Raw genomic sequence first — 13,358 nt, 5'->3', positions numbered from 1 at the left:
GTTAGTGTTCTATACCACTGTAGGATGACTATAGTTGACAGTAACATCTAGTTTCAAAAAACTAGAAGGAGGATGTTAAATGTTCCCAACACAAAGAAATGACAAATGTTTGAGATGATGGATATGCTAATTATCCTGATTGGATCACTGTACATTATATATATTGAAGCATCATTATGTATTCCATGAATATGTACAATTATTACTCGTAAATTAAAAATTTGATTTTTAAAAAACAACAAATAAAGAGAAAGTCTCAAGAACAAGGAAAAAAAGACACACTATATACAAAGGACTAATGATGCAAATGACAGCTGACTTTTCATTATAAAATATGGAGGCCAGAAGAAAACAACTATTTAAAGAGCTAAAGCAAGACAAACAAAAACAAACCTGTCAGTCCAGAATTCAGAATTCTATATCTACAAAAACATAATTCAAAGAATAAGGATAAAATAAAGACATTTTCAGAAAAATAAAATTTAAAAGTATTTGTTGCCAACAGAACTTCACTGTAAGAAATGTTAGAGGAAATCATTGAAATTAAAGCAAAATGATGCCTGATGGAAACTTGGATCAACATGAATCAACAGGAAGGAATGAATAACACTGGAAAGGGAAACAGGTGGGTAACAAAGAACTTCGTATTTGTCTTTCATCTCTCAATTTCTTTAAAAGTAACAATTGTTCAAAGCAAATATATTAATGTTGATTTGTGGGGCTCATATGGAATGTAAAAGACAAATGGAAATAAGAGTATAAGGTAATGCTGGGCACAGTGGCTCACGCCTGTAATCCCAACACTTTGAGAGGACGAACTGGGCAGATCACCTGAGGTCAGGAGTTTGAGACCAGGCTGGCCAACATGGTGAAACCTCATCTCTACTAAAAATACAAAAATTAGCTGGCCCTTGTGGCAGACACGTACAATCCCAGCTATTCAGGAGGCTGAGGCAGAATTACTTGAACCTAGGAGACAGAGGTTGCAGTGAGCCAAGATCATGCCACTGCACTCCAGTCTGGGCAACAAGAGCAAAACTCCGTATCAAAGAATAAAAAAGAGCATAAGGTAAGAAAGAGAAAAAGGATTATGAGGAAAAGATAAGTAAATTGATATATTACTTGTATCCAGAATGGAGGCGAGATCCTACAGACAGTAAAATGTTAATGGTATTGTAAACATAAACTCAACAATTTAGACAAAATAATGAACAAGTTTCATGAAATATTTAATAAAGTTGACTCAAGAAGAAATCGAAAATATGAATAATTCTATATCTCTACTTGCCTTAAAGAAATCTCAAAGCCAGAGTATATTAGGAAATTCTATGAAATATATAATGAAAAAGATAATAGTACCAGTCTTCACAAATTCTTTCAGAAAACAGAAGAGAATGTCATTTCCTGTCTCAGATTCCAAGGCCAGTAGAACCTTTATATCAAAACCCAATCAAGATATGCAAGAAAAGAAATTTATTTATTGTTGTCCCTCATAATCATAGTCACAAAAATGCTTAACAAAATATTAGTAAACTGTATCTAGCAGTATAACAATGATAATAAATCAAGACTAAGAGGGGCTTATCCTAGAAATGCAAGATCAGTATAAGATTTTTAAAAATTAATGAAATTAGTGATATAAACAAAATAAAGGGGAAAATTGTATGTCAATTTCAGAGATACAAAAACCTTTGATAAAATACACCACTCATTTGTGATCAAAAGTTCTCAGGAAAGTAGGAATTAAGTGGAAATTCCTTAATCATATAAAGGACACTAATAAAAAAAAACTACAATTAAGCATATTTATGAAAAATATGGAATGTTTCCCCATGTAATCAGGAAAAATACAAACATGTGCATTCTTACCATTTTTATTCAACATCTTAGTGAACATCCAAGTAAAAGAAATTTTAAAGAATTTTCTAGAGTGGCATGAAAATTTTTTGAATAAAAAAGGAAAGGCATGTAAGGCAACAGTAAAACTCTATTTCAAACAATATAATTGTGTATGCAGGAAAACCTAAGGAATCTAGTAAAAAAAAAAAAAAAAAAAAAAAAAAAACCAAACTACTGGATCTAATAAGTGAATTTAGCAAAGTTATGAGACAAAGTCAATAAACAAATATGTATGTATATATAGACACACATATACTCATTTCTATATACTAGCAATAATAATTAAATGTAAAATCTAAATTACTGTTTAAAATAGCATTAAAAAATACTTAGAAATAAATAATTAGAAATTTAACAATAGGTGTGCAAAAAACTGAAAATTGCACTGAAGCTACAAAACACTGTTGATGGATATTAAATACCTAAATAAATGGAGAAATATACCATGTTCATGGATTGGAACATTCATATTGTTAATATTCCAATTCCTCCCAAAATTATCTAAAACTTAAATGCAATTCCAATCAAAATCCTAATTTTTTGCAGATTAAAGCAGATTCTAAGCAAATGCCAAAAGACCTAGAATAAGGAAAGCACTGTTAGAACAACAAAGTGATTTATATTACCAGATTGAAGGGTTACCATAGAGCTAATTAAGACAGTGTGGTATTGGCAATGAGGATAAACAAATCAATGAAACAGAATAGAACCTAGGCACCAAGCAAAAGCACCAAAGCAATGTTACAGAAAAGGAAAGTTGATTCAACAAATAGTGCTGGAAAAAAACTGAATAAATGCATTTTTTATGAACGAATATACATCTTACACAATACACAAAAATTAATTTGAGCTGAATCATAAACTTACATATAAAAGCCAAACTTATAAATCTTCCAGAAGAAAACATAGGAGAATGGCCTCCCAATCTTTCTGGGAGTAATCAAAGATTTCTTAGGAAGCACACAAAAAGCTCTAAAACAAATTAAGCCTTTTTCATAAAACTGGATGTTTAAAACTTATGCTCATCAAAACAAACACTAAAAACACAAAAGGAAAAGTATAAACAAAAAGAATATATTTTTAATAAATCTGTCAGAAGACTTATATTCAGAATATATCTCTTCTATTTCAACAATAAAAGATAAACAGCCCATTAAAATATGCAAAAAAAACACATTTAACTTCCTTTAAAAAAAGACAAAATGGTAACAATAAAAATAAACTTATCTTTACTCTCAAATGTTGTTTGTAAGGACATAATTGTCTGTTCCAGAATTTTATCTGCATAAAACATACATAATTCCTTGATTTCCTTCAGGGATGGAAGTTTATTTTTGTCCCCCTTCCATCAAGTATAATATTTAAACATCATTTATGTCTCTATCCATTAACACATTTTCAACATCTGTTGGGTATTTAAATCACTTCTCTGAGCACAAGGGCGGTCCCTCGTGCCACCTGGAATGCAGCTGGCTGGCCTTCAGTGACCCCAACGCCTTGCAGGGCTCCCACCACCCCCACCGCCACAGTCATGGCTGGCCGCAGGAACTCTGTATAGTAAATCACTTCTCATCCAGGAACTCTATATGACTCTCTTGGGCAAGTAAACAGTACGAAATTTCTAAAAAACAATTCGATAATTTTATTAAGAGGCTTCAAAATGCTTATGTCATTGTAATTTCCTTAGGATTTGGCATAAGAAAATAATGTGAAATGTGAAGAGACATTTACAAACAATTATGTTAATTACAGGATTATCTGCAATAGAAAACATCAGAAACCTAAAAGCTTCACAAAGGAAACTTTGCATAAAATAATTATTACATAAATTAGGATATATTTATACAATAAAAGTAGGTAGCCATTTTTAGTATGGGTTTTCCCTACAATATGGTTTCATGTATTTTTAAAAATGCAAAAATAAAGCAATTAGAAACATCAAATATAAATAGTTATTTATGAGTCATAAAATTGTAACTGATATTTTACTTTAGTTCTTACATATATTATCGAAATAAGCAAACATTTAATATTACCTTTCTTCTAAAAACAAAGATATATGGTAAGTGTAAAACTTCAACTCTGAAAATTTCTCCACGTACTTTTCGCTCACTGAATAACCTCTTGCTTTCCTAATTCATAACTATAAAGAAACTCACACAGTTTAATTTCAATTAACAAAAAGAAAGCTGGACGTGCCTTCTTTAAAGTTTACGAGACTGAAATCTTTGGATTTCATACTGAATGGCAAATTAGGTTCCCAATTCCTCTAACTGAATAATGCTTTGAACTGGAACTGTCTTGAGAAGTTTAAATTACTTAGAAGCAAACTCAACATGAAAGGACCTTAGAAACAATAATGGCAGAAAATTGTGGCAGAAATAAATACAAATTACAATGTCTGATTATGGTCTGTGTAAAATCCAAAAAGGTAATCAGGTTACCCAGCACCCAATGAAGAATCATCTTAATTAGTAGGAATGTATTTCAACCAGTAAAATGAATTGAAGACTTCTACTTTGAAATTTGCAATTACAAGATAAAGAGTCTAAAAGAAACAGCCTTTTTTCCCATTCCAGTAATTCTATTTCAAAGCTCTCTTATTAAAGTGCCACTCTGAATTTTCAATTTTTTGGATTTTACTTAAATCATAAGCAATGTACAAGTATATTTATTAGTGTATTCCATGATTTTTAAAGTTTATAGCCTTTAATTACTACACACATCAATTTCTAAGAAAAATAGTTTGTTTCTAAAAAGCTTGACCTACTGGTTATGTTTTTAGTTACATAGCTATATAAAATATGCAAAAATATATACACATATACCCAAATAACTACATTTGTCTGTTCACATAATCATCTTAAACAAATGTTTGAGTTTTCAAATAAATTACCTTCTTAGAAATACAATCAATATACTAGTTCAAGAAATGTGAAATTGAAGACTGCAAATTAGATTATTTCATCCTGAATGAAAAAAAAATACAATGCTGTACTGCTATATGAGTAGCAAGTAGTAAGATAAAATGTGTCTGAAAATAGAGAAATATATGCCAGTATACATTTAGAGGGCATAGAATGTTCAAAACCATACGGTTTAAACTCCATTTAATTCTGCTTTTCTTAGATAGGATTCTCTTTCTTGGAAGCAATTAGAGTCACTGGAATCTGAGATTCAATCATGCATTTGATGCTAGTTGATGATGTATATGGATTACCTTATTCACATGATGTAAAGAGAAAAAAATAATTGACCTAATTTTAGTATTCCATTTCCTTTTTTGCCAACTCCCATCTGCGATTATTTCTTTTTCCTACAAATGACAGAAGAAGAATAAAAAGGATCTGGCAGAACCCCTCCCTCTCCAAAACAATCTCTCCAACCTGAAAAGATCTCCTAAACTCTAAACATATATTTCAAATTGCCCATTTCTATATTTCCTTAAATGTCTTATAGAGCTTTTGAATTTAAAATAGGTAAAACACAATGTATTTCTTTTGAGATATTCTCTCTTTTATGTTTTCTATCTCATTTAATGCATTTATCCTTTACCTAGCTATCTAAGATAGCCTCCTGGAATTTGGGTATACTCTTCCCTTTGTACCCTTCACAATACATCACTAGGTCCAAACAACTCTCTTGAACTCACCACCCCCTCTGTCTTCACTGGCATGTTCTTACTTCAGGCTTGCAGGCCTTCTCTCTCTCTCTCTCTCTTTTTTTTTTTTTTTTTGAGATGGAGTTTCGCTCTTGTTGCCCAGACTAGGGTTCAATGGCATGATCTTGGCTCACTGCAACCTCCGCATCCTGGGTTCAAGTGATTCTCCTGCCTCAGCCTCCCAAGTACCTGGGATTATAAGTGACCACCACCATGCCTGGCTCACTTTTTGTATTTTTAGTAGAGATGGGGTTTCACCATGTTGGCCAGGCTGGTCTTAAACTCCTGACCTCAGGTGATCTGCCCACCTCAGCCTCCCAAAGTGCTGGGATTACAGGCAGGAGCCACCACACCTGGCCAGGCCTTCTCATTTATGTACCTGGACTCACATGACAGCATTCTGACTTGTCTACCTGCCTCCAGTTGTAAATTCTGGTTGTCTTCTACAATGTCATCCATATAATCTTTTTTTTTTTTTTTTTTTTTTTTTTTGAGACTGAGTCTCACTTTGTTGCCTAGGCTAGAGTGCAGTGGCACGATCTCGGCTGACTGCAAGCTCCACTTCGCGGGTTCACGCCATTCTCCTGCCTCAGCCTCCTGAGTAGCTGGGACTACAGGCACCTGTCACCACGCCCGGCTAATTTTTTGTATTTTTTAGTAGAGATGGGGTGTCACCATGTTAGCCAGGATGGTCTCGATCTCCTGACCTCGTGATCCACCCACCTCGGCCTCCCAAAGTGCTGGGATTACAGGTGTGAGCCACCACGCTTGACCCACATAATCTTTCTAAAGCACAAGTCTGACCCTGTTTTACTCCATCTCTTTTAGCCTCCCCACTGACAGTTTAAAGAACTCTATCTCTGCCCTTTCTCCACATCCATGGCTTCACTGACTCTGTGTCATTACTCGGAGCCACCACTGGAACCCTCTCCTAGGATACGGTGGTCTCTTAGGCTAATTCCCTGATGGTCACGTTCACTTGGCAATTCCACTCCCAGGGACTCCTCCCTACTCTAAGAAACTATTGCTCTCATCCCCATTTTACAAACACTGTTCTGATTTCAATTCTTTTCACTCTCACCCCAGTCTTTCTCCTAGAATTTACTGCCTCAGATTATGATGGCTTGTTTACTCCTTTGTCCCCCTGATAACACCAAGCTATGAACACCCTGAGGACAGGGCTTTTCTTTTGGTTCACTTCTTAACAGTTTTACCTAGCAGCATCCCACTTAGGGATGCAGAATTTGTAGATTCAGTGTATTCAATAAATGAGTATGATTGATACTAAAGGAATGAAAGCAGAGAGACAGCTGAACTAAGTATTACCTTGAATTTTTTAAAAATCCTATTAATTAGACATCATCACTAGCACTCAAACTTCCCATATGCTGAAAGGATCTTTTATGACCCCAGACTAGGAAGGTACACAGTGTTACTTCACTGTATTCAATTCATCCAAGTAGTCACAAGCCCAACCAAATACTAGGGGAAGCTAAATCCCAATCTTTGATGGGATTATTGTTCAAAAACTGAAGGCCATTTAAAACCAGAGTCACCATTGGAGGATGCTAGTGAACTAACTCAGTATTTTGAAAATGTATAAGGAAAGAAAAAGAATCACTTATTGAGCCTTTCCTACACAAACTATATGACTAAGTAATCAAATAGTAAGTGAAGTAAAATTTCTCTTCATAGAAATATTTCAAGTAGTAAATGAAGAAGGATAGAATTAGAATATCAGGCTGGGCATGGTGGCTCATGCCTGTAATCCAAGCATTTTGGGAGGCCGAGGCAGGTGGATTACTTGAGGTTAGGAGTTGGAGACCAGTCTGACCAATATGGTGAAACCCCATCTCTAACAAAACTACAAAATTAGCCGGATGTGGTGGTGGCAGGTGCCTGTAATCCCAGCTACTCGGGAGGCTGAGACAGGAGAATAGCTTGAACCTGGGAGGCAGAGGTTACAGTGAGCCAAGATTGCACCATTGCACTCCAGCCTGGGCAACAAAAGCAAAACTCCATCTCAAAAAATAAAGAAAGAAAGAATTAGAATTATCACTATTTTGCAACCCTTAATGATTGCTAGATCCAAACATTGACCATCAATATCAGTCAACATTAAAAAAGGAGAAACAAAACCGAACATTACATATTCTTTTTAGAAAAAGAAAACACTGCTTACAAAGTAGATTTGGGGGAAAATATATGTAGTGTATGCAGATCCAACTATCAAGTAGAGAAAAAAAGAAAGAAGCACATTTTAATAAATGCCTCAGGGATCCTATAAGCAAAATTCAGACTCAGAAACTTGACAGGACAAATGACCAGTTTCTTCCATAAATAAATGGGGAAGAGTTGGAGGGGAAACTACGGAGAGTTTAAAGTCATATCAACCGACCACAATGTGTAAATTTTATTTGGATTCTGACTCAAAGAAACTGCATAAGAAAATAAGTGACATTTGTGAGACAACTGGAAATTCAAGCTCTGAGTAAATATTTACTGATATTCAGGTAGTATTAGTTTCATTTTTTAAAATAATATAATGTCATTGTAGTTGTGTTTATAAAAGAAAGTATCTTTTAAAAGTCCATTTTGAATTATTGATGGATAAAATGATGTATATGCTATGCATAAGATGTATATATGACATATATTGTATACACGTAATGTCTAGGATTTGCTCCAGAATAATATAATGAAAGAGGTTTTAGGTGGGACAAATACAAGATTGTCCATGAATTGAAAATTATAAAAGCTGAGTAATGACACTTGGGAGTTTGTTGTATTATTTTGTCTATTTTTACTCTGAAACTTTCCCATATAAATACTTATTTTTTAAAAAATTTCAGGCCAGGCGCGGTGGCTCAAGCCTGTAATCCCAGCACTTTGGGAGGATGAGGCGGGCGGATCACGAGGTCAGGAGATCGAGACCATCCTGGCTAACACGGTGAAACCCCGTCTCTACTAAAAATACAAAAAACTAGCCGGGCGCGGTGGCGGGCGCCTGTAGTCCCAGCTACTCGGGAGGCTGAGGCAGGAGAATGGCGTAAACCCGGGAGGCGGAGCTTGCAGTGAGCTGAGATCCGGCCCCTGCACTCCAGCCTGGGTGACAGAGCAAGACTCCGTCTCAAAAAAAAAAAAAATTTTGCTAACTCCTCAAGAATGCTGAATGACGTAAACGCTCCTAGATCAGTGCTGTGATGCACTCTATGATCTGGCCCTTACCCACGTCTTTAGGAACACTTGCGATCACTCTCTTTTCACCTACATTTAAACCACATGAAACTACTTATAGTTCCCACAAAGCACTAAAATTCCTCCTGCTTTTGTAAATGTTCCTTTTTCCAGAATGTCAAGTTCCATTCTTCTTCTCCTGGTAAAATTCAGTCAGTCACATCACGCATTGCCAACTGCATGCTGCAGGCTCCCTGTTGTGGACTGGCCACCACAACGAAATGATAGATATCCACCATTTGCTGCCCCAGCTGCCTCTCCAGCCTTTCCTGCCCTCTTTTCTGCTCTGTGAGGCTGACCTATTTGGACTGCATCAGTGGCTCCCATGTCTTCTGGCTTCCGATTAGACTTCTCCATAAAGGCCCACCAGCAGAAGATCTAGAGGTCAAGGTGCAGAGGGAAGTCGCTGTATTTATGTCCCCGGCTTGCTCCCTGCCAGGTAAGCACAGGTTGGTTGCTTCCTCTTTGCAAATATCACGCCTATCAGGTGACCCTTTCCAAGTAGTTCTCTTTCTGGTACTGGTGATTGTTTCTTTTCCTTTTCATCTTCAGCTCAAGAATTGGTTTCTCATAAACCTAGTGCACGATTTGTGAAAGAGCCCTCCATTTAACTCTCCACTAATTACCCAGTTTTAGTATTGCTCCTGTATAATTAGTGTAATATTCTGATTAGTATACTAAATATACAAATTAGTATAATAAAAATTATACTAATTATACAATTGTTAGGGAAAAAAGAAAAAACACCCAAACCAGAAAAGACTACAAAAAGAGCAAGACACAGATATAGTCTGAGAAAACACAGAAGAAACAGTTGAAGTACATTTCAGAGAGAGAGTGCACACGTGCAATGGCTTGGTGGTACAAAAGAAACAAGGGAGGGTTGATGCTGTGCTTCACTTGTCAGCTGCTTGAGCTAGAAAGCAAAGATGAGGGCAGGGAAGGCTAAAGAATCAGACAGAACCTCGACTTTACAGGTCAAGTAAGGACAGAGTTTTTGATCCTTAGGTCAACTGGGAAACATTGAATATTCCCCTTGGCCTTCCAGGCCTAGGTAAGGGATCGTCATCTTGCAGACAATCCCTGAGAGCCTTCTACCACACAGTCAGAACTAGGTGGCTCTAGCATATGATAACCACTCAATAAATGTTCACTGGATCAGTGAAAAAAGAACAAGTAAACCACGAATGGACAGCTTAGAGAGTTTTTTCCATCATATACGGGCATGATTTTATCATCTCCAGGAATTCTTTCCTGCATATATCCTTCCTGAACTTAATCCTATTTGCTCTTGGCTTGTATCTTCACTTGCAATAAACATAAAAAGCTCTGGAGAAAAGGAGCTATACGTGTGTTACAACGTTGGAAAGTAAGTCAACCCCAGTCCAATCTTTTCTACCATGACAACTGTTTTATTCTAAAAATGAGTTAACAAGGGCCATCACAAAATCAGGTGATGAAGATTCTTGCCATAAGCACAATAGATTTTTCTGTTAAACTTCACTAATTCGAGGTGGTTAAGGCAGAGTATTTGGAATTCATAGGATGAGTAAAAAAGATGCCTACTTTGATTTGTTTAGAACAAGAAATGCAACCTTCTTTCTTTCATGCATAAGGTACAGCACAAATCATGTGCCAACCAAAGGTGACAAGCAGAAGCTTTGTTTTTATTTGCATTACAAACTCAGTATGGCCCGATTTACACAAGAAGAAATGATAAGCATAATTTTAACTGGTCCCCACGTCATTTAATAAGAAGCAGGAATGCATGACTAAAACCTGCTTGAAAATATACTTACACTATAAATTTCCTTCCTTAATGCAAGCAAACAAAATTAAAATACAAGGTGATCTCAATATTGTGGCAACTGAGTATTCACTAGTATCACAATAATGATGTCTCTGTATATTCAGATATTTTGTGACAATGGAGATGCTCATTTCATTCGTAAGTAAGATGGATAGCCACAAGTTGCTACCGTTTCTTTTTTACCTAAACACAAAAAGTCCTCAGTTAATCAAAAAAGTATAAAATGCTATGGCTTCTGTGCCAATGCTGGGATGTTTCTATGGTGTAATTTTCTTTCTTTTTTTTTTTTTTTTCTTTTTGAGATGGAGTTTCACTCGCCACCCAGGCTGGAGTGCCATGGCACAATTTCAGCTCACTGCAACCTTTGCCTCCTGGGTTCAAGCAATTCTCCTGCATCAGCCTCCCAGTAGCTGGAATTGCAGGCAGCACATCATACTCAGCTAATTTTTGTTTTTTAGTAGAGGCAGGTTTCACCATGTTGGTCAGGCTTGTCTGGAATTCTTGACCTCAGTTGATCCACCCACCTTGGCCTCCCTAAGTGCTGGGATTACAGGCGTGAAGCCACCACACCCAGCCTGGTGTAATGTTTTTAATTAGCATAAAAAGTTTTCATTCTGGTAGAAAATTAATCAGGAAAAATAAGAAGTGATACTCATTTATTCTTGAGATTCAAACAAATATGCATCAGTTTCCTTAGTGACATAAATGATGATTTTTTTCTTGTTTTTCCTAAGCAACTCTATAATTCATAAAATTTGTAACTTGATAAAGCAGGAGAAAAAGTTAACTAAAGTCCTGTGAATTGAATAAACTCTGTGACTAAAATACATTTCATTTTAATAAAATAGTTGTTTTGCTCACCAAAGAGGCCATGGTAAATCCAATGACTTCAATATAACCATCATCATGACGCTGAGGTTCGAAATCGTGGTGATCTCCTGGGTTTCCCCAGGGCATTGTGCCAGCACAATATCTGCAAGAGAAGATGAAAGACAGAAGTAAATACGTCCCATCCTTCTCATGACTATCATGAGGTGGTAGTTTGTAGTTACGTCCAACGTTTATTAAACATAAAAACAGTTTTCCATTCTTGGTACACACCTTCCAATAGAAAAGAAAATGCACTTCTTATCATCTACAAAATACCAAGCTGTGAAAATGGGCCATAATTTTGCAACAAAAGTATCCCGTGGTATCCAACATTCTCTTCATTCATTATTTATATTTCTCACTATGATTCTTGTATGTCTGTTTTCTATGATATATCATGAATTGTCTATAGGTGGTTTCAGAATTTGGTCTTAAAGAAAGATGCCAGTAGAAAAGAGACAGGGAAATGAAGTGGGAAGCATTTGCCATTAATACATAAGCAAAATAAGAGGTACTCACAGGAGAAGGGAAAGGTAACTGTGGAAGACAGAGTGAAGAAGAGATGAAATACAGATAAGAGATTAGAAAGAGAAGGGGAAACAAAAGAAATTGAAGAAATAGAGGAAGGAGAATATAGATGGGAAAGAGGGAGAAGAAACAAAAGAGAGAAAAGAGGAAAGACAAGGGAAAGAATAATAAAGCAAAGTAATAAATAATGCTTTCTGAGAATCAAGGCCTTCCACTTCAATTAAGCTGCAAATATTTCTGGAATAAAATTGTAACTGACTATATTGAGCACTGCCAAGAATAATCAGGAGACTATGATGTCTTTTCCTAGCCACAGATTTACATACAACTCTCATTTCAATTAAATTCAGTCTAAATACAACGTATTTGCAGATTTTCTGTCTGAGTTGTTTGGCAGGCAAATAAATGGTTACAGATCCATCCCTTCCAAAATCTTGGCTTCAGGGCCTAGAACACAATTTATGCCACTGAGATAATATGTTTATTTTGAGTCTAGTTATCTTAAATATCCCTTCTCCTGAGGTGCGTTAATAGCACCAAGGAGAGTTGACATCCTGGCTAGAAAACAATATTCTAACTGATCCTATTTTTCAAAGCAATCATCTGGCAACAATTTTGAATGAATTCCACACTCGAATCAGACTGGATGGTTTAAGAGATTTTAGGAAACTGAGAACAAAAAAAAAAAAAAAAAGTATTTCAATTCTCTCATTCTTAGAGGGGGAGAGGAGGAGAACAGTAATTTAGAAATAAATTGAGATGTTCCAGTCAAGAGGGGTGCCTGGGTTGCTTAAAGATGGGTAAGTACAGACAATGCATGCCACATGATGCACAAAACCACCAACCACAAAGAACACTGAATAAACCAAATCAGAGAATGAATTATCAGATCTAGAAATGTTTAATTTTCCATTTAGATAACTGATCTTCATTGTTTACATCTGAAACTTTTCTGTTATGAAAACAGACAACCTCAAGTCAGAGTTCATGTCAAACCAAGGAAACAATACAAACAGAGCTTACCTGGGTATATTTAAAAATACTATACACTGGAACTTCAGTTCCTGAATCTTTGGGGTGAGATCTGTTCCATCACACTGAAACAATCAAAACAGAAAAGAGGTTGTGAAGTAGTCACAAGTCTAAAAAGTTATCAGAGATAACTAGTTTGACAATAGTACACACCATGGTCTCTTTCTCCTTGCCCTATCTCTGCTTAAGTGAATGCCGGTCACAATGATTAAAAATATATTCTGGTTATAGCTTTACTAGACCAGGGTACAGAGTTTGGTTTTGTTTGCACTTAAGGTAAGAACAAAACCTCCATTTGATTAGAATGATTTTTTCTCTGGT

At 35.9% G+C, this 13,358-nt stretch overlaps 1 protein-coding gene across 19 annotated transcripts in view; it reads right to left on the bottom strand.

Annotated features, from left to right (window-relative positions):
- The window catches only part of LOC105471320 (diacylglycerol kinase iota), a 453,152-nt gene that overhangs the window by 166,687 nt on the left and 273,107 nt on the right, over nt 1–13,358 (bottom strand). For all 19 annotated transcript variants that reach the window (XM_024789548.2, XM_024789549.2, XM_071094416.1 and 16 more), the window contains 2 exons: nt 13,029–13,102; nt 11,469–11,580 (listed from right to left, as the gene is read on the bottom strand). In XM_024789548.2, the coding sequence (XP_024645316.2) occupies nt 11,469–11,580; nt 13,029–13,102 (186 nt within the window). The remainder of the gene's footprint in view (nt 1–11,468; nt 11,581–13,028; nt 13,103–13,358) is intronic.

The sequence above is a fragment of the Macaca nemestrina genome, chromosome 4 (assembly GCF_043159975.1).
Source record: "Macaca nemestrina isolate mMacNem1 chromosome 4, mMacNem.hap1, whole genome shotgun sequence".
NCBI classification, from domain to species: domain Eukaryota; kingdom Metazoa; phylum Chordata; class Mammalia; order Primates; family Cercopithecidae; genus Macaca; species Macaca nemestrina.
Note: the sequence above shows the minus strand (reverse complement) of the source record. Positions and strands in the feature narration are given on the sequence as shown.